This window comes from Nycticebus coucang, chromosome 8 (genome assembly GCF_027406575.1).
Source record: "Nycticebus coucang isolate mNycCou1 chromosome 8, mNycCou1.pri, whole genome shotgun sequence".
Taxonomy (NCBI): Eukaryota; Metazoa; Chordata; class Mammalia; order Primates; family Lorisidae; genus Nycticebus; species Nycticebus coucang.
In genome coordinates, this window is record NC_069787.1 from 102,894,951 (window position 1) to 102,919,511 (window position 24,561).

The 24,561-nt window shown below is 38.3% G+C and overlaps 1 protein-coding gene across 4 annotated transcripts in view; it reads left to right on the forward strand.

Annotated features, from left to right (window-relative positions):
- Window positions 1-24,561, forward strand: part of PPP2R3A (protein phosphatase 2 regulatory subunit B''alpha) — a 198,840-nt gene that overhangs the window by 42,946 nt on the left and 131,333 nt on the right. For 3 of the 4 annotated variants that reach the window (XM_053599234.1, XM_053599233.1, XM_053599235.1), the window contains one exon: window positions 7,471-9,915. The exons of the other annotated variant lie outside the window; for it this stretch is intronic. In XM_053599234.1, the coding sequence (XP_053455209.1) occupies window positions 7,921-9,915 (1,995 nt within the window). In that variant the 5' untranslated portion in view covers window positions 7,471-7,920. The remainder of the gene's footprint in view (window positions 1-7,470; window positions 9,916-24,561) is intronic. 4 annotated transcript variants of the gene reach the window in all.

Here is a 24,561-nt window from a genome sequence, read left to right on the forward strand (position 1 = left end):
TTTGACCTGTAGTTTTTTGTTTTGTTTGTTTGTTTTTTGAGACACAGCCTCAAGCTGTCACCCTGGGTAGCGTGCCGTTGCATCACAGCTCATAGCAACCTCTAACTCCTGGGCTTACGCGATTCTCTTGCCTCAGCCTCCCAAGTAGCTGGGACTATAGGCGCCCACCACAACGCCCAGCTATTTTTTGGTTGCAGCCGTCATTGTTGTTTGGCAGGCCCAGGCTGGATTTGAACCCACCAGCTTAGGTGTATATGGCTGGCGCCTTAGCCGCTTGAGCCACAGGTGCTGAGCCGACCTCTAGTTTTAATATACACATTTCATCCATTCATCACCATTGAGATGTTCTACATGTACCTCTTCAACACATTCAGAATAAAGCTTTTTGTCTTTTCTACAGCCACCCCTCCAATAAAACAAAAATTCTGTCTTAAAAGTAGCAATACTAGTTTCAAAGTACTCAAGCCAGAAACCCAAGATTCCTCCCTCTCGTTTCCCCCTCTGACTGTACTGTGGATTTTTCTCCCCACACTCCCTCATCCACACTGTCTAATCAATGCCTTCATCTGTATAACTACTGCCACCTACCTAGTTTAGATTCTCACTACTTCTTACATGATTATTACAGTAGTCTCATAATTGATTTCCATGCCTTCAATCAGGTTCCTCTTGCGTCTCCTTAGCTGCTTGAATGATCTTTCTGAAACATAAATCTCATTTATGTTACTCCCTATCCTAGAAGTTTTTGTTTTTTCCATAGTATTCAGAATAAAGTTCACAATCAGTGTTAACAGTTCCTGCTGCTCTAGTTTCCTTTCTTCTTGCCTTTCCTCTCCCCAGCGAAACCAGGACGAACTCCCTGTGCTTTTGGACTTACTATGCCATGATGTGCCTCTGCACCTTCACATATGTGTTTCCCTCTGCCTGGAGTATTCTCCCCTTCTGTTTTGTCTAACTCAGTCTCATCAATCCTTCAAAATTATGTATATACCAAAGTCTAACAGTTAAGTTCATTATCTTGCCACCATGCGCTTATGTTAGCAGAACTGTATGAGTAACTCAGTAAGGGTTTATAACCTTGGTATATCAGTATTTCATGGGTATGTCGGTGTCAACGTGTGGCAGTGTCTTGTTGAGTTGTGTTCATTATTGTTGTGGTTTTTTTGTTGGTTTTTTTTTAAGACAGAGCCTCAAGCTGTCACCCTGGGTAGAGTGCCGTGGCATCACAGCTCACAGCAACCTCTAACTCCTGGGCTCAAGCGATTCTCCTGCCTCCACCTCCCAAGTAGCTAGAACTACAGGTACCCACCACAATGCCTGGCTATTTTTTGGTTGCAGCTGTCATTGTTGTTTGGCCGGCCTGGGCTGGATTCAAATCCTCCAGCTCAGGTGTATGTGGCTGGCGCCTTAGCCGCTTGAGCCACAGGCGCCGAGCCATTGTTGCGTGTTTTTGTGTGTCATCACAAGAATGCTAGAGCTTTAATTAGAGCAATGAACAGACATTCATAAATTTGTTAAACTTGGCAAGAGTGGAAGTGAAATCAGGACATGTTAGTCCAAGTTCATAGGGATAATCCTATGATTATGAAAACAGCAGTGTAGAAATGGATTAAACATTTCTGAGGGGAGAGAAAGCATCACTGGTGAAGAGAGGTCAAGGTGGCTAGTAACAAGTAGAATTGACCAGAACATTGCAAAATTTGTCAAATTATGTCTGACTGAAAGAGGGACAGAGGGCGGGGGGTAGGGCCTTGGTGTGTGTCACACTTTATGGGGGCAAGACATGATTGCAAGAGGGACTTTGCCTAACAATTGCAATCAGTGTAACCTGGCTTATTGTACCCTCAATGAATCCCCAACAATAAAAAAAAAAAAAAGAAAACAAAATTATGTCTGACTGTGGGAAGCATAGCAGACCAAGCAAACATCAATAGAGAAACAGTTAGGAAAATCTTAACTGCTGATCTTGGCCAACAACTCATGGCTCTTGCAGTGTAATAATGTACCAGCTCACATAGCACTGTCTGTGAGGGAGATTTGAGCCGGAAAATAAATAACTGTATTGGAACACCTTCCCTACTCACCTGATCTGGCCCCCAATGGCTTTTTTCTTTACCGAAAGATAAAGGGGGCTTGGTGCCTGTAGCTCAGTGGTTAGGGCACTGGCCACATACACCAAGGCTGGTGGATTCAAACCCAGCTGGGGACTACTAAGCATCAATGACAACAACAACAAAAATAGCCGGGTGTTGTGGCAGGCACCTGTAGTCCCAGCTACATGGGAGGCTGAGGCAAGAGAATCACTTAAGCCCAAGAGTTAAACAATTAATTAAAAAAAAAAAACAACAAAGATAAAGGGAATATTGAAAGGAAGACATTTTGATGATAGTCAGGACATTAGGGGTAATAGGATGACAGCTTTGATGGCCATTCCAGGAAAAGAGTTCCAAAATTGCTTTGAAGGGTAGACTAGGAGCTGGCATCAGTGCAGTTTCCTAAGGAGAGTACTTCAGAGGTGACTAGTGATATTCAGCAAGGAAGTGTATAGCACTTTTTCTAAGATGAGTTCATGAATTTAATTGTCAGACCTCATAAATGTCTTTATTTTAGGAATAGTTTCCTAGTCCTGTCTAGATCCACAAGGTGGAAGAGCTCCCTTCCAATTTAGATACTGGCAGTCTGCCACGGGGACAAGGGGAGCTAAAAATACACCCACCCCTCCTTTGGAGGAAATACTAAGTCACTCAGGTTCCTTGTCAGTATCTGCCAGCCTCTTACTTTCTTCTTTTTCTGTGCCTTAGTTTCCTCCTGTGGATTCTCCACTACACTGTAGTACTTTCCCCTTGATATTTTGTTCATGATTGTTTACCTATGACTTTGGTTCTTCTGAGAACTGGTATTCGAAGTCTATAGTCAGCAATCTTCATGTGCATTAATGAGAGTGAATCTCAGAAACGTTGCATTATGTCAAAGAAGCCAATCTCAAAAGGTTACATACCATATGATTTCATAACAAAACGTTTTCTAAATGACAAAAGTATAATGATGGAGAATAGAGTTACAGTTGGAGGAAGAATGTGACTACAAGAGGGAAGTATGAGGGATTTTTTGAGGAGTGATAGGACAGTTCTGTATTGTGATTATGGTGGTAGTTATTACAGGAGGCAAGGAGGGAGAGAGAGGAAGGAAGGAGCGAGTGCTTGTAAAACTGGTGAAATCTGAGTAAGGTCTGTATTTGCTAGTACCAATGTCAGTTTCCTGGGTTTGATTATTGTACTGTGGTGACTTAAGGTGTTATCATTGGGAGAAAGTGGGGAAAGGGTTCACAGGACCTCCTGTGTATCATTTTTTCAACCCCTATGTGAATTTAAAATGATTTCAAAATTAAAATTATTTTTAATATTAAGTAAAATAAAAATTTGGTACTTTAGTTACACTAACCTCATTCAGTGTTCCCAACAACCCCATGTGCCTAACGCAGCCATATCAGATCATGCCGATGGAGAATTTCCATCTATATAGGAAGCTGTATTGGGCAACGCATGTCTGACTTTAGCCAATGCACTCTCTTCCTTTCACTGTTTCAAATTCTAACATAACACAAATACATTCTTGTACTTTCTGTCATATTACCTTGTCAACCAGTTGTTTTGGTTATATATAGGCCTGGAGAAATACCCTCTTTGTTTTATCAAATTTCAGAGAAAAATTGTTAATATAATTTATATAAACTAATATAATTGTTTTTATATTGTTAATATAATTATATAAACTGTTAATATAATTGTTAACAGTTAATTATATTAACAATTTTTTATATTAAAATTGTTAATATAATTATATAAACTAATATAATTGTTTTTATATTAGTTTAAGAATTTGCCTGACACATGTTTTAATAAGTGTATCTGGATATTTAAATTTTCTAATGCTCAATACATTTTGCCTCTGGGCCAGGTTTATCAACTCTATTAGGAAGTAGTCTCAATATCTCTCATCTGGTTATCCTGCTCTACTTTCTCAACAGGTTTCCTTTATGTTTATCATTCCTTTTATCCATACCCAAAAGCACTTTCAAAATCTTGGATTTCTGAAAAGGTGCCATTTCTTCCCTGTGTTTTGGATGTGGAAACGTAATTCCTTCCATTAGTCTGTTCTCTTTCATTTGCTCCATAACATCTGCTTTCTTTGGCTTTGTATTTTCACTTAAGAATTGCTGGGCACTTCTTTTACTGTTGAACTTTTTCTGCTTTAGCTTCATCCATCCTGTGTGGTATCTAGTTTGTGTGTGTGTTTTTTTTTTTTTATTTTTTTATTTTTGTGACAGAGTCTCACGTCTCACTTTGTCACCCTTGGTAGACTGCCATGGTATCACAGCTCAAACTCTGGGACTCAAGGGATCCTCTTGCCTTAGCCTCCCAAGTAGCTGGAACTATAAGTGTCTGCTACAAAGCCCGACTATTTTTAGAGATGGGGTCTCACTCTTGCTTAAGCTGGTCTGAAACTCATGAGCTCAGGCAGTCCACCTGCCTCGGTCTCCCAAGTGCTAGGATTACAGGTGTGAGCTACTACGCCCAGCCTGGTATCTAGCTTTATGTTTTTTTGTTGTTTTTCTTTTAATATAAGTACAGAATTTTATTTCTTTATACAACTGTAACAGGATTTGGATCAAACTACTAGATCCAAAAACAAAATAAAACAATGATAAAGTCACTGTCTGAGATGTGGAGGACGAGATAGTAGTTTAAGATGCATTTATACAGCAACAGAGTTAAAATACTCAGAGACAAGAATGAGATGTGACCTACCTGAAGAAAACCATAAAGAGGATTGCTTGAGGCCAGGAGTTTGAAAACAGCCTGGACAACATAGTGACACTCAGTGTCTTTAAAAAATTTTTTTTTTGCCTGGCAGAGTGGGCCCGTACTTGTAGTCCTATCTACCAGGGAGCTTGAGGTAGGAGTGTGAGATTGCAGTGAGCTCTGATTATACCACTGCACTTCAGCCTGAGTGACAGAGCAAGACCTTGTCTCTAAATAAATAAATAGAAAAAATATTTATATCTTCCTGTCTGAAAATATGAATATTGTAATGATGTTGGTATTCCTTCAAAATAATTTGAAGTTTATTGCAATTGTAATCAAATTCCAGTGGGATTTTTTTCTTAAAATGGATGGTTCAACAATTCATCTGGAAGACCATCAAAAAACACTTAGAGGGTGAGAAAAGAATTACAATTAGGGATACGGGAAGCAATGCCAGGTAGTAAAACTTAATAAGTAAACAATAATTATAATACAGTATACTGGCACAAAAGCAGAGTAATTACTGGATCCAAAGAACAAGAAATATAATCTAACCCGTATAAGAATTCAACACAAGAAATGTTTCTTCAAGAATTAATTGTATTAATTGTTTCTGTTTTAGTCCCTCATACCTAAATGGGCAAAGAACAAGAATACACAGTTTACCAAAGAACAAGTAAATAAGCAAAACAAACCGCTTTCTATGATTAAAGAAATAAAATGTGAAAACAAGGAAGTACTGTTTCTCATTACTAAATGGGGAAAAATTTTTATTATTGAAACATCAGAGCTAGTGATAGCGTGGTGAAATTGATAGTCTGCTTCATTTCTATCACGATCTCCTTCCTATCATTGCCTTATTGCACCATCCTTGACACAGTAGCATTGCACATTCTGTCCTTCAACAAATCATATTGGCTATAGCTTTGAAATATTAGCATCTCCACTGTTAGTATACTGGTTCAAGCCTCCCAGCCTTCTTGCCTGAATTATTACAATAGCCCCTAACTTGTTTCCCTGTAGCCAAAGTTACCAATGTAAAATGTGAATCTGAACATGTCATTCCTCTGCTCAGTAGCTACCAGTTGTTTACCCACTCACTCAGGGTTAAAGCCAGTTTTATCATAGTGGTCTACAGATCCTTCGTGATTTTGACTCCCACCTTTTCTTCCTCACCTCTTCTCCCATACTGTCCCTTGTGCTTTCTCTGCTGTAGCCAGACTCTTTGACATAGTCTCTTTGTCATTCTTCCAGTAAATCAATCATGCTACACATCAGAGCCTTTGTACTTACGGTTACTGTGCCTAAGATGATTTACCTCATAGTGCCTCTTGGCCTGCTCCTTCTCTTTCAGGCTTCTGTTCAGATTTCAGTGAGGTCTTACCTAACTTTCCTTTATAAAACAGCACCCTCCCAGCCTTTCTAAACTTTTGCCCTCTTTTATTTTTAACTTACATGTTGTTTTTCTTCTTCCAACTAGATTGTCAGCTCTGTAAGGAACAGGGACCTTGTGCTGCTTACTCTTGCATCCCTAGCATGTAGAAAGAGTTTGGCACATAGTAGGCATTCAATATTTGTCGATTAAATGAATACACTGACAGAATCTTTTTAGAAAGCAACTATAACATGTTTTAAAGGCCATTTTTTTTAAAAGAATGATTAAGTAAATTCTATATACTAGATGAAAAAGAGAGTTGCATAGGGTGGGGTTTGGGAGATGGGATCGAAAGCAATAATCAGGTTGTTTTTCTCTCAGTAAGAAAAGAGGGTCGGCCAGGTGCAGTGGCTCACACCTGTAATCCTAGAACTCTGGGAGGCCGAGGCTGGTGGGTTGCTTGAGATCAGGAGTTTAAGACCAGCTTGAGCAAAAAGCAAGACCTCTTCTGGTGGCGCCTGTGGCTCAAAGGAGTAGGGCGCCGGCCCCATATGCTGGAGGTGGTAGGTTCAAGCTCAGCCCCGGCCAAAAAAACTGCAAAAAAAAAAGCAAGACCTCTTCTCTACTAAAAATAGAAAAAACTGAGGCAAAAGGATTGCTTGAACCCAAGAGGTGGAGGTTGTTATGAGCTATGATGATGCCATCACACTCCACCCAGGGCAACAGCTTAAAACTCTGTCTCAAAAATAAAGAAAGGACAGAAAAGAGAGGGTCATCAGAGAATAATTTCCAAGTGTAGAGGAAATTTTGGAATCAAGAACAGGCACATATGTTGGCAGTCTTTGAGAAGACTAGGTTGATGGAAGCGAAAGGTTGGTGCAGGAGAGTAGTAGAAAATCTGGTTATAGATGTGTGAGAACAGATGTTGAAGGACTTGAAAGTGAGTCAGAAGGGTTAAACCTGCTGTGATCCATGATGGACATCAGTAATAGGAATTTTTGAGATGCGAGGGATGATGTCTAAATCTAAACTAGCAAGTGTCATAAGGTGGCAAGGAGAGTGGGAAAAGAAATGTCAGCTTGGAGGCAATTGTAACAAGGCAGAATTGAGATACTACTACTCTAGGTAGTAAGGATTGTAGGACATGATAAAATAAAGGTATGAATTGAGTATCAGCAATCAGTGGTATGGCTTGGTGATCTGTTGCATATGGGATGTAAAGAAAGAGGAAATTAAAAGTTCCAGCAATAAGAAATCATGTTTTCTTTTAATTTTCTTTTTTTGTTATAGGTTTCTCTTTGTCATTCATGGAAAAATGGATCATTTAAACCTTTGGAGGACACAGTTATCTAAATACTTCCATATCGCCAACTAAGATTTAAGACAGTACATTTATGGCAATTAATTTCTACGTGTAGAACTGTTGAAGAACTGAAAGAGGATATTTTTTTGATAAAAATAATTCTGTGGTATCATGATACAACTAAATAAAACTAAAAAGCACAATTAATTAAATTATGAGATTTGCTAATAAGAGCACCCATGTGCAGAGCTACTGTATCCTAACAGTTAACAGACCTCAAATTTAGATGGTTTTCTTTCTTGAGAAGAGTCATTATATTTGCAAAACACCACTGAACTTTGTCATTAAATATATTTTCAGTTAAGTACATTTAGGAGAATTTTCTTGAAACTAGTTCAAGAAAATTACAAGACCCACCACTAAGTGGATTTGATATTATGGCAGCAACTTACAGACTTGTGGTTAGTACTGTGAACCACTATAGCAGTGTGGTGATAGACCGACGTTTTGAGCAAGCTATACATTATTGCACTGAAACCTGCCACACTTTCACACATGGAGTTGACTGCATTGTGGTACATCATAGTGTTTGTGCAGACCTCTTGCACATCCCTGTGTCTCCATTCAAAGATTCGGATCTAAACTCTATGTTTCTACCCCACGAGAATGGGTTTTCCTCAGTTGAAGGTGACTATCCTCCTCAGGCCCTCACAGGCTTACCCAAGGTCAAGAGAAGCTCTACATTTCAGAATACCTGTAACTTAAAGGACATTGCAGGGGAAGCAATCAGTTTTGCTAGTGGAAAAATAAAAGAATTTTCCCTTGAAAAAGTCAAAAATTCTAACCATGCTGCTTACAGAAAGGGAAGGAAAGTTAAATCTGACTCATTTAATAGGAGGTCAGTTGATTTTGACTTGCTCTGTGGCCAATACAACAATGAGGGCAACTCCCCATCATTTGGTTTACTACGGAGTTCCTCAGTTGAAGAAAAATCTTTGTCCCATAGAAACTCACTTGATACAAACCTGGCTTCCATGCTTCTTCAAAACTTCTCTGAAGAAGATCTGGTTACTCAGATTTTAGAAAAACATAAAATAGATAATTTTTCTTCTGGGACAGACATAAAGATGTGCTTGGATATCTTGCTGAAATGCTCTGAGGATTTGAAAAAATGCACAGACATCATAAAACAGTGCATAAAGAAAAAGTCAGGAGGTAGCCTCAATGAAGGAAGTGGTAATGATACAGTTGCTAGCTCTGAAACTGTCTATATGAGTGTAATGACTAGGTTAGCATCCTATCTGAAAAAGTTACCATTTGAATTCATGCCATCTGGAAATACTGAGGCTATAGATTTAACAGAACTGGTCAGTAATCTGCCAAGCTTACAACTGACTCCCTTCTCACCAATATTTGGCAATGAACAGCCCCCTAAATATGAAGATGTTGTCCAGCTCTCAGCTCCTAACTCTGGACAATTTCAGACTATTGAATTGCAAGATGACAAGCAAAATTTTAGGAAAATGGACTTTGTAAAATCCATTCCAAACAACTCCACAAATTCCTTATATAACTTAGAGGTAAATGATCCCAGAACTCTAAAACCTGTCCAGCTTCAGTCACAGTCATTAACCATGAATCCTTTAGAAACTGTTTCTTCTGATGACTTAATAGAAACACTTTATATTGAAGAAGAATCAGATGAAAAGAAAGCATTAGATAAAGGACAAAAGACAGAGAATGGACCCAGTCAGGAGTTGTTAAAGAAAAACGAACATAGAACAGAATTTTCAGAACATGATACTCATCTTAAAAAATGTCCTGCCTCAGTGCAAAATGAAATTGGTAACATATTGGAAAAACCATTTGTTCATCTATCTCAGGAAGACTGTAAATCACAAAGTCCTAAAGTTGCAAGGGGAGACCAGAAAGATTTTATGAACTCTAATAGCCAGGAAGAGATAGATAAATTGCTGATGGATTTGGAATCTTTTTCACAGAAGATGGAAACTTCTTTAAGAGAGCCACTTGCCAAGAGTAAAAACTCTAATTCTCTAAATAGTCATAGTCACTTGACTGGTCAGACCCCAATAGATCTGGAATCCAAATCTAAACTCTCTTTACCCGTGGAAAAAGTCTCACCTTCCTGTCTGACAAGGATTATTGAAACCAATGGACACAAAATAGAGGAAGAGGATAGAGCCCTCTTACTGCGAATTCTGGAAAGCATTGAAGACTTTGCTCAAGAATTAGTTGAATGCAAATCAGGCAGAGGAAGCCTATCACAAGAACAGGAAATGATGCAAATTTTACAGGAAACCTTAACAACTTCCTCTCAGGCCAGTTTATCAGTCTGTAGAAGTCCTGTTGGTGATAAAGCCAAAGATACAACTTCCATGGTTTTGATTCAGCAGACTCCAGAGGTGATCAAGGTAAGACCCAACAATCTTGAACTCTGAGAAGTCTCAAACAAAAAAAAATTTTTAAGAGAAAGTTTAGAGCACTTTGAAAGAGAGTTGGAACTGGGTCCCTCTCATGGAGGAGAAAAGGTGGGAGAGACCTCCCAAAAAGTATTTTTTCTTTTTCTTTTTTTTTTCAGAGACAGTCTCACTTTATCACCCTTGGTAGAGTGCTGTGGCATCACAGCTCACAGCAACCTCCAACTCCTAGGCTTAGGCGATTCTCTTGCCTCAGCCTCCTAAGTAGCTGGGACTACAGGCACCCACCACAATACCCAGCTATTTTTTTGTTGAAGTTTGGCTGTGGCCAGATTCGAACCCACCACTCTCAGTATATGGGGCCGGTGCCCTACCCACTGAGCCACAGGTGCCGCCCCCCAAAAAGTATTTTGATGTTTGCAAAATTCATAAACAAAAGCTATTTTTGGAAGCCTTTGTATGATCTACTAAACTCCTGTCCTACACTAGGAATGTAGGGCAGTTTAGTCAGTTTACTCAGTTTAGTCAGTAAAAAGCAAAAACTTGGAGGCAGATAGACTGGTTTTAACTGCCCTTCCCACACCCTTCATCTTCTAGTTCTGTGACCAAAGAAAAGTAAGTCACTTAGCCTTAATATCCTTATCTCTATGGTAGAAATCACAAAGATCAAAAATAACTCATTTCAAGTACCAAGCAAGGTGCCTTATACAAAGTAGGCATCAAATATTAGACCTCACCCTTCCAGTAATCCAAGAGACCAGTCATTACAGCATACCTGTGTAGACCTATGTAAGATGCAGTGTTGGGTACAAAATTAGAGAAGACTTGATTCTCAAACAGCATGCAACCTAGTTGAGGAGACAAAACTAACATTCCTGAAATAGTTCATGAGCATGTATCATTACTCTGAAAATATTGTTAGTACAGTAGGCTTCAAAGGAATAAAAACTAGAATATTAGATTTCCTTCTCCATGCAAGTGAGAATAAGTACCAATCTAGAATCATAGAAGTAATTTTAAAAGATTTTTGAATCTATTCCCTACTGATAGCACTGCTTTTGCATATTCCCAAGAAGTCTGTTATCTGCCCATTTGTGTTATGTGTTTTAGCATAACAGAATTACAAGTCCAGCATAGGTCAGCAAGGGGCTCGGCTATACCTCACTCATGGTCCAGGCTGATGAAGCTTCCATGTTCTTACCCCTGGAGTAAGTAGTTCTTACTCCATCTGGAATACTTGGCTTAAGAGTTCACTGAAGAAGGGGAAGAAAAGGGTGGTGCTTTTAACTACCCAACATGACACACTTCATTTCTGCTTATGGTCCAGTGATTCCAACCTAAGATCTGAGAAACACAGGGAAGCATATGGAATATTTGGTAAGCACTGTCTCTGCCATATAAATGTACTATATGTAAAAATATGTATGGATTCACAAACATCGAGCCAAATCAACAAAAGCAAGTTGTAAAATAATGATATGAATTATTTTGAGATATGTATATTTGTTTAAATCGTATTAAGAAGTACATCAAATATGATTTTTATCCCTGGAGGGGAAAGAAGAGAGCTATTGAGGAAAGATGTGCAGAAGGCCTTAATTGTATTAGGAATGTTCTATTTCATAATCTAAGTGGTGAATCTGCAAGTACATATATTTTGTCATATTATTCTTTGTGCCTTTTTATATATTTTAAATATTACAAAGTAAATTTTTTAAGAAAATAAGATTAGAGGTGGTATTTATGTGGGCCAAGTTAAAAAACAAGTAATTCATTATTTTAGGCTTCTTATTAAAGTTTTCATTTGAGCAGGGAAAAAAATATGTGATGTAATCAGATGAATTTTTCCCTGGTACAGGTTGAGTACCCCTAATTCAAAATCTGAAGTGCTCCAAAGTTTGAAACTTTTTGAGCACCAACATTACACCACAAGTAGAAAATTCCACACCTGACCTCACATGATACAAAACTTTGTATCATGCAGAAAATTCTTAACAATATTTGATAAAATTACCTTTAGGCTATGTATATAATGTATATGTGTTTAGATTTGGGTCCCACCCCTCAAGATACCTTTTATGCATATGCACAAATTCCAAAATCTGAGAGAAATTCGAAATCCAGAACAATTCAGGTCCCAAGCATTTTGGATAAGGAATAATTATCCAACTTGCATATGTTTTGAGGCTGATGTTCTGTTATGGATTTTTTTTTTTTTTTTTTTTTTGAGATAGGGCCTCAAGCTGTCACCCTGTGTAGAATGCCATGGCATCACAGCTCACAGCAACCTCCAACTCCTGGGCTTCAGTGATTCTCTTGCCTCAGCCTCCCAAGTAGCTGGGACTACAGGTGCCCACCACAACACCCAGCCATTTTTTTGGTTGCAGCTGTCATTGTTGTTTGGTGGGCCCAGGCTGGATTCAAACCTGCCAGCTCTGGTGTATGTGGTTGGCACCTTAGCCACTTGGAGCTATAGGTGCCGAGCCTGCTATGGATATTTTTGTTTGTTTGTTTGTAGACACAGAGTTTCCCTGTACCGCCCTCGCGTAGAGTGCCGTGGCGTCACACGGCTCACAGCAACCTCTAACTCTCGGGCTTCCGCGATTCTCTTGCCTCAGCCTCCCAAGTAGCTGGGACTACAGGCGCCCGCCACAATGCCCGGCTATTTTTTTTGTTGCAGTTTGGCCGGGGCTGGGTTTGAACCCGCCACCCTCGGCATATGGGGCCGGCGCCCTACTCACTGAGCCACAGGCGCCGCCCTGTTGTGGATATTTTTAATTGCTAGTGATACTAATGTTTAAAACAACATATACTTAAGTTTAATAAATGATGAGTCTGAATATCCTTAGAAGTTAACTGAGCATTTCTGTAAAATCACTTTGTGTGTCTCATTTGTTGGATTCACAAGTGATTTTTTTTTTTTTTTTTTTGGCCTCTTTACTTCCGTGAAACAAGTGGTAGTATCTTTACTTGAATTGGGTCAACACTGGGGGAGAAACAGTGGATATTCATTACCAAAAAAAAAAAAGAAAAAAATCCCTTCATGTGGATTTTTTTCCTTGTGGCATATTGACAATGTGCAGGAAATAGTGATGTGCTCAATATTTTATAAAGAAAATACCTATGTAGCAGCCTCAAGAGGTTAATATCATGAGAGCTACCAGTTACTGAGAGCTAAGGTGTACTAAAACATTTTAGAGCTATTATCTCACCATTTTCCCCACAATAACCTGTTTGCTTATTAAAGAAAAATGTCCACTTTCTCTGATGACCTATTACAATGCCTTATAACTATTATAACCAAAACCTCTTACTGTGATACAGTGTTTTGAATTGTATTCAACCCTCTTCCCCCGTTATCTTCTGTGGAAAAAAGGAGGCAAATTCTTTTAAAAGAGATCAATTGTATAAAGTAGAAATGTGCGAGCAGCACCCTTCCTGTGCCAGCCAACAGCTCATGAGCAGGTCCCCAGTGATTTCCCCAGTCTAAGTACAGCTCCCTAACAATGCAGCAGTAGGCTCTAAATGTGCTTCCCAGTGTTTTTTTTTTGACCAGTATGGACTGAAATGAAAATCTTATTAAAATGCTGACTTCTGCCATTCTTTTAAATAAGTTCCAATATCATAAAATAGAGTAAAACTTGATGAGATTTCTTCTTGATAAAAGTTGGAAAAGTAATTAATGAAAAGCTAATTTAAAGGGATAGATAAGACTGGATACAATGGCTCCCACCTTTAAACGCAACACTTTGAGAGGCCAAGACAGGAGGATTGTTTAAGGACAGGAGTTCAAGACCAGCCTGGGCAATATACCAAGACCTTATCTTTACAAAAATCTTAAAATTAACCTGTGTGGTGCCACATACCTGTAGTCCCAGCTGCTAGGGAGACTGAGACAAAAGGATCACTTGAGCCCCAGAGTTTGAGGCTGTCGTTAGCTAGAATCATAACACTTTAATCCAGCCTAGGTGACAAATGAGACCTATCAAAAAAAAAAAAAAAAGATAATTATATAAAATGTTTAAATTCAGGAAAACAATGCAAGAAGACAAATCATTCATCTTTGACTCAGTTGCTTTTCTAATCATCTTAAATTGTTTTAATAAACAATTAACAAATTGTTTTCATTAAATGTTTTAAGCGAAGGGTTAACAAACTTTTTCTGTGAAAGCCAAATAGTAAAATTTTTAGGGTTTGTTGGCCACAAAGTATCTGTCACATGGTTTTCTTTGTTTTTTTTTTTGTTGTTGTTGCCCTGGGTAAAGTGCTGTGGTGTCACAGCTCACAGCAACCTCAGACTCTTGAGCTTAAGCAATTCTCTTGTCTCAGCCTCCCAAGTAGCTGGGACTACAGGTGCTTGCTGCAACACCCGGCTATTTTTGGTTGTAGTTGTAATTGTTGTTTGGCAGGCCTGGGCTGGATTCGAATCCGCCAGCTCCCGTGTATGTGGCTGGCGCTCTAGCTGCTGAGCTACAGGCGCCAAGCCTGCCCTTTTTTTTTTAAACAACACTTTTAAAAGGTAAAACCATTCTGAGCTCCACCCTGTACAAAAACAGTCAGTCAGATTTGGCCCATGATGACTCCTGTTTTAAGGCAATGGAAAAGTATGCTGAATGATACAGAAAGTCCTCTTTCATTTGCTCACCACTTAGCTTTGTCAAATGTTAACATTTTGCTTGATTTGATTCAGATCTTTGCTTTATCTAATGTTTTCATTTATTATCATCATTAAAAAAATCTCAGTTGAAATCTCTAGGGCACCTTACCTCAATACTCTGTCTCTCCCTTTTCGAGAAGTAACTACTATCCTGAAGTTGAGGTTTATCTCCTCCTGCAAGTTTTTACATAAAATTGTTTCTCATGTTTTTATTGCTATATAGAAAGAGTGAACAAAGAATCTTAGGAAATAAAATAAAGAGGTAGGTTAGGGCCAACTTATGAATGACCTTGTATGCTATGCTAAAGAGTTTGTTCTAGAGGAGTGGGGAGCCAAAGAATGCTTTTAAGCAGAAGAGTCCTGTAGGGAACTTTTAAAAGAATAACAGATTTTCAACTGTCTTCTTTTTTTGTTTCATCGGAGTTTTTTTTTTTTTGTTTGTTTGTTTCTTTTTTGGACAGTTGAAAATTTACCAATCATTCAAAACATTTTAACTAAAAGATTTATGTAAGGGGGCATATAGGCAGTACTTTTAAATGACACTGATTATCCTTAAAAGGAAAGATGGACTTGGTAATATATGAGGCATGTCATTAATATGTATTCAGAATAATTTTCCAAGAGTGAGCAGTATTTAATGTTCAGATATAAATGAAATTCAAACCTGAATTACAGGGGGAGCCAAATAGAAAATACTAGGAGAATACTGAGAGATTGATAAAGAGGATATTGGTCCAGATCGAGTGTTAGTAATTTGGGACCAATGGGCCAAATATAGCCTGCAGCCTATGTTTGGACCACAGTCACATCCATTCATTTACTTATGGTCTATGACTGTTTTGTGCTCTACTTGCAAAGCTGAGTACATAGTTACAGCAGAGACTCTTAAAGCCTGACATATTTCTGGCTACTTATAGAATAAGTTTGCTGACTCCTGATCTAGATAATGTTTCATGGCAGATCAGCAAAGCAAACTTTTGATACTGTTCAGTGTGCTATTTTGTTAAATGCATTGGAAATCTTGAAAGCATCCTTAAATATCAATAGCAAAAACTACCAGTGGTGGGGCAGTGCCTGTGGCTCAGTGGATAGGGCACCGGCCCCATCTACCGAGGGTGGTGGGTTCAAACCCAGCCTCGGCCAAACTGCAACAAAAAAATATAGCTGGGCGTTGTGGTTGGTGCCTGTAGTCCCAGCTACACTGGAGGCTGAGGCAAGAGAATCGATTTGGAGGTTGCTGTGAGCTGTGTGACACCATGGTACTCTACCGAGGGCAATAAAGCGAGACTCTGTCTCTACAAAAAAAAAAAAAAAAACAACTACCAGTGGTTGATGATATTTAAGCAGTGTATCAGTGGGTATAGAAAAGTAAAGAAGCCCAAGGTTTCTATATCCTTCATAATAAATTCCAACCATAGCTCTTTTTTCTCCCCTCTCCTTAGTCACAATTGATCTCTGACTTTTCCGCTTAAACCTGTTTCTTTACCATATTTTAAATTCTCCCTTCTTTACACGTGAACTTTGTCATTGTGTCAAATTATATCAGTTTCATTGGCTAGCAAATTAATCTTCAGAATAAGCCTTTTTCTTTTTTTTTTATTAAATCATAGCTGTGTACATTAATGTGATCATGGGGCACCATACACTGGTTTTATAGACCGTTTGACACATTTTCTTTTTTTTTTTTTTTTTACTGTTGGGGATTCATTGAGGGTACAATAAGCCAGGTTACACTGATTGCAATTGTTAGGTAAAGTCCTTCTTGCAATCATGTGTTTGACACATTTTCATCACACTGGTTAACATAGCCTTCCTGGCATTTTCTTGTGTTAAGACATTTACATTCTACATTTACTAAGTTATTGTGTTAAGACATTTACATTCTGCATTTACTAAGTTTCACATATACCCTTGTAAGATGCACTGCAGGTGTAATCCCTGCCAATCACCCTCCCCTCCCTTTCCCCCTTCTCCTATAAAAATCACATCATAACAAAGATATTTGTACCAGAATGTTTATTGCAGCCCAATTCATAATTGCTAAGTCATGGAAAAAGTCCAAGTGCCCATCGATCCATGAATGGATTAGTAAATGTGGTATATGTACACCATGAAATATTATACATCCTTAAAGAAAGATGGTGACTTTACCTCTTTCATGTTTACATGGATGGAGCTGGAACATATTCTTCTTAGTAAAGTATCTCAAGAATGGAAGAAAAAGTATCCAATGTACTCAGCCCTACTATGAAACTAATTTATGGCTTTCACATGAAAGCTATAACCCAGTTATAACCCAAGAACAAGCCTTTTTCATGGACGCCTCCATGTGGCACCAAACAACCCTATAGGTTCTATAATAGCTGAGGTATGCAGATGGGCCTGAAAGTGAGTTGAACAAGGATAAGAGAATATCTTCTGAAGAGGGAAAGGGTAATATGGCTGAGGTCCCAAAGAGTTCGATAATTACAAATGAGTGAATTACTGAGGACATGTTTTGACATGGAGGATAAAGGAATAATTTTTTTTGAAAAACTAAGAGACTATGCGATTTTGATAATTCACATAATAAATGACATCTTAATTCTATATTAACCACCAGCAGTCACTTTTGGTCTATTTTTTAGCCTTATGGGGCAATAGCATGTTAGTAGTTATTCACAAGTTAAAATAATAAGCCCCAACCTCCCTTTAAAATTATTTATCTATACTTAATTTTACTAAGAACAAAGCCAGGAAAAAAATTTCTGCTACTTGCCTCAATTAAAAGAATGGAGGTTGGGAGAAAATTCTTCAATGAAAGAGGAAGAATTTAAATAAAGAGGAAGATTATTTAAGAAATGATATGTTTGCAGTTTTTTTTGGGGGGGGGGTTGAACCTGCCACCTCTGGCATATGGAGCTGGCACCCTACTTCTTTGAGCACAGGCACCGCCCCAAGAAATGATATGTTAGTATTTAAATCTAGTGAAACCTTACAAATTTCAATGGAGGGAAAAACATGTCTAGTAAAAAGTACAAATTAAAATCTTAGTGTTTTTGAAAGAATAGCTGTATTAATTTTAAGATGAATGAAACTATTGTCAACATACTGCCAAATGTGGACTTCAGCTGGACCTGTTTCAGTAATCTGGTAAAGATCATTTAGAGTTAACGCATTCATTGTTATGCAAAATGGAGGCTGCTAAAATGCTTATTTTGTTTCTAAATAGGATATCTTTAAATAATTCAAGCATTCATAACTGCACTTCTATGCAGAGCTTACATGGGAGATAAAGATGAATCAGACAGAACAAGCCTTTGTGGAGCCCACAGTCATAGGAAGAGAGGAGCTATTTACTTTGATACAAAGTAGAAAATAATGGATTCTATGAGGAAAATATAAATGAAGTGCTGTAGTAGCTTAGGGGAGGTAGAGCTTTGTCCTAGCTGGTGAAATTCAGGGAAGTTTCTCTGGAGGAGATAGCATTTGGAATATGGATACCTTACTGTTATCCCATTAATTTCCTTAAGGACCTTGTTTTTCTGTTGGTGTTAGCTCAGTGTTAATGATACTAAGGTTAAAGGTTTATTTCTTACAGTGGCTTGTGTCATTTCCATTCTGTTCCAAGACTCTATGACATACTTTCAATACTAGTCTTGCCACATTTCTTACAAGTTTTCAGTAGATGAAGTATCCTGTACAGGAGCTTCTCAGTTCCTCGATCTCCTTTCCTCCAGTGAGCTTGTCTTCTGCCCTTCTTCATTCATTCTATATTTATGTCAGTGGTTTTATTTTAAAATAATTCCCAACCGATGGCATTCGCGTCACCTGGGAGCTTGATAGAAATGTATAATCTTATGCCCAGCCCAGACCTAGTACATCAGAAACTCTGGGAATAGGGCCCAGCAATTTGTGGCTTAACAAGCCCTGCCTGTGATTCTGATGCATGATCATCTTTGAGAACCACTGGGATAGTCCACTGTTAAAATCACTCTCTGGGATATACCTCAGCTTCCTTGCCTTCACTTGGTGGTGCACACCTGGAAAACTCAGTCTCAGATTAAGTTTTGTTTTCTGCTTACTCTGAGCTTTTATTTGTTTAGCTGTACTTGGATAGAGAGAATCACACAACCACGCTGATTATTCTGGCCAGTGGGCCTTTAGTACTGGCCAGCACCCCACCACATTTTCCTAGTCCATTCACTCCCCCCAGATGCTACCTTTCCTGTCCTCTAACATCCAAGATCTTTTCCATCCTCACCTTCAGCTAATGATCTTGTTCCCTTTTTTACTAACCAAAGCAATCAGAAGAGACCTTTGGCCACCCCCATCCCTTTAGCTATCCTCAATGTCTCCAGTTCCTTCTCTAGCCCTGCTATTTCTAAATATAACAGACACAATCCTATTTGCTGTTTCCTGTTCCTGCAACACTCCTGTCCCCACTCCATACCTGTAGGGCTTAATCCATCATCACATTCCAGTCTTCTTTAAAATAGCACCTCCTTGAGGACTCATGCACTGAAAATTCCTTACAACTTTTGGTATTCCCTTTCCTCCTTTACTGTTTGTATTTTTTTTCTCTATCACACACTGATGTATTATTTCAATTACTATTGTTTTTCTCCCCTCACTGCTACCACTAGAATGGGATTTTTGTGAGAACAGAGACTTTTATCTGAACATTGCTGTATCCCACAACCAAGACTGGAAGCTGGCACTTAATGGGTGCTCAATCGATATTTGTTAATAATTATCACATTTTACAGGACTTTGATTTATATATTGCTGTAGCATTTAACATTTTTCTTACAATCAACATTATTCTTTTGTAAGAAGAAAAATAATGAAGGTGATTTTTCTAAGTTACCTTAGAAGATCCCACTATTTTAGCCAGGCTTGAACACCTGAAAGCAAACTTTTCCTAATATGATCATCTTCAGAAATTGGATAAAATTACCTGTGTAAACCGATCACAAGCTCAGTTGTACCATACTTTGCAGTCTCCCTACTTCATGAGAACTGAGAGGCTTTTGAATCAGAGACCTGCCATCTCCCCTTAGATTACCAGGACACTAATCTACAACAGATCTGAGGGTGTCTTTATCATCTCCTCTCAGTGATCCACTTTTGGAGATGACAGTTAAGGTTTTTATGCAGGGAGGTGCTTTGACATCCAAGAGACATTGTTCCACCAGCTGTTGTATTTACAACATAATGCTCATTGAAACCCGGGTCCTTGACTATCAATTTAAGCCTTCTCTTTTGACATTTGTGAATTCAACTGTCACCCAAAATTACTGAGAAATCATTCTCTCTCTCTCTCTTCCTCCCTCTACTCCCTCCCCCACCTCTACCCCTTTCTTTTTTCCCCTCTCTCTCTCCCTCTCTCTTCCTTCCTTTGTCCCTCCCTCCCCCACCTTCCCCTCTACCCCGCAAGGAAGACTCTGGGGCAAGGTATTTTATAGTACCAGCCACCATGCAAGGCAATGTCAATGAAATAGAAACCCTTGATTTCTTCTTTCTCTAATCTATTTGTAGGCCAAAAATGAATTCTTATGCTCTTTAATGAGCAATTTTTCTAATTGAAATAATTCCCTCAAGGAGAGAGGGAAGAAAAAAGCAGACAAAGAGAATTCCAGAAACTTAGAAATTCTAGGGTATAAGAATTACTATGCAGGGTGGCACCTGTGGTTCAGTGGGTGGGGTGCCAGCCCCATGTACCGAGGGTGGTGAGTTCAAACCCGGCCCTGGCCAAACTGCAACAAAAAAATAGCCAGGCCTTGTGGCAGGCACCTGAGGTCCCAGCTGCTTGGGAGGCTGAGACAGGAGAATCGCCTAAGCCCAGGAGTTGGAGGTTGCTGTGAGCTGTGTGACACCATGGCACTCTACTGTGGGCAGTAAGTGAGACTGTCTCTACAAAAAAAAAAAAAAAAAAATTATTATGCCTGATAATTTAAGGCTCTTAATTCTCTCTCCCTGCTCCAAATCGTAGAAGAACCTGTATCCCAAGTACAAGATGACACAGTTTATTCTCCTATGTCTCCTTCCTAGTCTCAACTTCCTTCAGGGTACAAGCTTGTTCTAAATTTACTCCTCACTTCTATAGGTACCTGTGGGATATGATTAAGAGAGCATCTTTTTTTGCTTGAGATACCAGAGGCTATCCTAAAAAAAAAAAAAAACATTCTTTAGTTTTTAGGGTCCTCACACGAGGCCAGCCTCTCTTCATACAGTTCTGCCAAGGGACCTGTAAAACCTATACTTAGCAACCCACCCCAACTGGTTCTTTTTGAGAAAAATTATCTCCCTTGCCCAAGCATATTTATTCTGGAGGAAGATGTAATGAATGGTAAAGCAAGGGAGGAACCCTAGTCCAGGCAGTAGGATCCCAAGGTTGCCACTGATATATCCCAGTCAACCCCACAACAGACAGCACCAGTCTCTTGCATCCTCTAGTCAAGCTCTCTATCATTATTGTCCTGAATACTCAAATTGAACATGTGGTCCAGATAGGACCACATGTGTCTTCAGACAGGCTTATGTTTGTGAGTGATCTCTACTCTAATAAGAGCTCCAGGTAGCTTTGCAGGAAGCACCTACTGGTGACTGGCTAGAGTCTATTCTTGTTAGAATGGACTTCATTATATGCTTCGGGAAAGCAGGAGAAAAGTTCTCATAGTTTATTCCAGAACGACATTGTGAAGACCCTTACTATCATTTCTTTCCTTTATAACTTCCCATGGCTTCTAATTTCCCATATTCTCAAACTGAATTTATAAATGATGTGTTTTATGGTTCTCTGTTCTTCCTCATTCCGGTTAGCCCCTTCAGGGGAAACTTCTCACCCAAAAAACAGCTTCCTTCTTACGACACTCAGTCTCATGGATTGTACTTTTCCTTCTGACTAAAACAGAGAAGAGAGTAGGCCATAGAGTAAGTCTTAATCTGTAGTGAAATTCCCCTATGTTTGATCTTTTCCCAGCAAAGAAGAGGTTACTTTAAAAACCATGTTCTTTGGTGCTATGTTCCAGTTGTCATATACTTCTTGAAAGTAGAATTCTCAGATCCTTTCTAGAACCATGCAGGTATACTTCCATTCAAACACAAGTAAATAAGTAAAAAGCAAATAAGCCAATCTCATGCTAGTATCCTTTGTCAGTAACTGACTGCCACAGACCATTTCTTTTCTAAGCCCTTTGGCAGTCCTGGTCTTTTTTCTCCTCTGACTTTTTTGGAGAGCAATTTGAGAAGTCATAATTTAGAGTTTCTTTCTTCACCAAAAGACATGGAGAAATGTTTTCTTGCTTAAGAGTGGTACAGCAGAGCAGGCTTTTAACCGCTATTCTGACTTTGAAACTTCACAAACTTATAGGAAGTAAGTGAAATGAAAGGGTTTCTTATCCTTTGCTGCAAACCAGCTAGAAGGTATACTAGCAACTGCAGTGAAGAAACCAAGAGGCCACTGATTTATAATCTATCTTCACATCCAACAGAGTGTCTGCACATAATAGGTGATCATAGAAACATTTATTGATTAATTAAATGACTGTAAATTGGCCTTGCCCTCAAGAGTTTAGACACTATTGGAAAATAATTATCAGATTACAAATTATTACAGTAGAAGCTCTTAACATAATTGAATCAGTAAGGGAATTATAAACTATGTATATATGAACCCTAAACATTTTAACTTAAAACATTAACTTATTGAGATATCTTTTGATATAAGGCCAAAGTCTCTTAATAATGAATGAGTCCCATAATTAGAGTTCTATAACATCTTTCTTTTATAAACCACACTCATATTTGTTGACTGATTCCAATTTCAATTTCTTTAAAGTGGAGTGGGAACTTAGTAATGAAGCAATTTGAAAGTGGACACCTTCTAGTTTTTTTATTTTTTAAGAGACAGAGTCTCACTTTATCGCTGTCTGTAGAGTGCTCTGGCGTCTCATCTCACAGCAACCTCCAACTCCTGGGCTTAGGCGATTCTCTTTCCTCAGCCTCCCAAGTAGCTGGGACTACAGGCGCCTGCCACAACGCCCAGCTATTTTTATTTTGGTTGCAGTTTGGCCGAGGCTGGTTTTGAACCCTCCACCCTTGGTATATGGGGCTGGCGCCCTACCCACTTGAGCCACAGGTGCTGCCCGGCTCACCTTCTAGATTTTAATGATTTTTCTCTTTTATCCCACCAATACTTAATTTTGCCCCAGATTTTTTTAGTCGTTTATCTTTACTAAAAGGTTTTCAATTTGCGAATCAAATTTTCGACACTCATATTTCATTAGTTTATGTGATATGCAATTGAATTGAATAATTGTAAAGGTGCATCTTACAAGGGTACATGTGAAACTTAGTAAATGTAGAATATAAATGTCTTAACACAATAACTAAGAAAATGCCAGGAAGGCTATGTTAACCAGTGTGATGAAAATGTGTCAAATGGTCTATAAAACCAGTATATGGTGCCCCATAATCGCATTAATGTACACAGCTATGATTTAATAAAAAAAAAAAACAGGAAGAATTGTAAAAAGTGCAAAGAGTGTAAACAAGTTGACAACAAACACAACTGCTCTTAGTGAGCGTACAACTCATACTGAGATAAGAAATATGAGAACATAACCAAAAATATACTAATAGCCATGAATCAGTATCTGATGGGTTTTGGTTACTTGGTTTCACAGGAGAAATAGAGAACATTGGCTAATCCAGCATAAGTTAAGTGGAGGTCATTTAAAGGAGATTCTGTATTTCATGAAGTGTTTATATATATATAAATATTATATTTCCCAAAATTACAGTTCCCTTACTGTAATTCTTGACTATATATATAGGAAAGGTCAACTATATTCTTTCATGTTTCATTTCTTTGGGAGATATATATAGTCAAGAATTACAGTTAAGGGAACTTAAATAATCATGAAGCCTTCATGAAATAGTTAAAATTTGAGTTGCACTTTGAAGGATGATTAGAATATGTATAATTTGAGGAAAGGGAGCATTCTCAGGAAGGAGATGAAAATTCACCCACCTGAAGCCACAGGTTGGCATTGTGAAGAGGGAGGAAATACAACTTATTGCGAGGTTTTATAGAGTAGGCCTTGAATCATAAGTCTAAAGACTGAATTGAATTATAACAAACCTTTTTGACATTTTAATTTGTAGATAAATAATGAGGGTATTCTAGGCAGGAATGTAAGGAAAAACTATGGGAAAGCTGCCTAACTCAAAGAGTTAAGCCCAGTGAGTAACAAAATTCGGAAAATAAGGAAAGGTTCGAGTTGAAGCATAAGACCAGTGGTTTTCGATTGCAATCCTCTTTCAATCATAGTATATACTAAAAGTTTTCAGGTAAGATTTTATGTGAACAGAAGATAAACAGCTTAAAAAAATTTAAACACAGGTTTAAACACATAAACTCCAGTGTCCACATTATAAAAAGTTGTAGAATATCTTGAAAAGAAATCAGCAGAAGAAAGCTGAAGTTGTGGGAAACAATGGAAAACCAAAGAGTTTAATTCCACTAAATTAGATAAAGGTTCATAAAAGTTGTAAGCTATTTCTTGGTTTTACGTTTTTATAATATTTGGTTTATATTTCCTAGAAGTAGAAAATAAATGCCAAATGAATGATGTGATTAAAAATAAATATTGAACTCTAAATATTAAACATGAAAGAATATAGTCGACCTTTCCTATCCATGTGTTCCATATCTGTAGATTCAACCAACTATGTTGGAGAAATATTCAGGAAAAAAAAAAAAACAATGGTTGCATTCGTACTGAACATCTACAGACTTTTTTTTTCTTATCATTATTCCTTAAATAATACAGTGTAACAACTACTTACATAGCATTTATATTGTACTGGGCGGGGTTTTTGTTTTTTTGTTTTTTTGTTTTTTAAGAGGCAGGGTTTTGCTATGTTGTCCAGACTGAACTTGCACTTGTGGGCTCAAGCGATTCTCAGCCCCCTGAGTAGCTGGGACTTACTTTCAT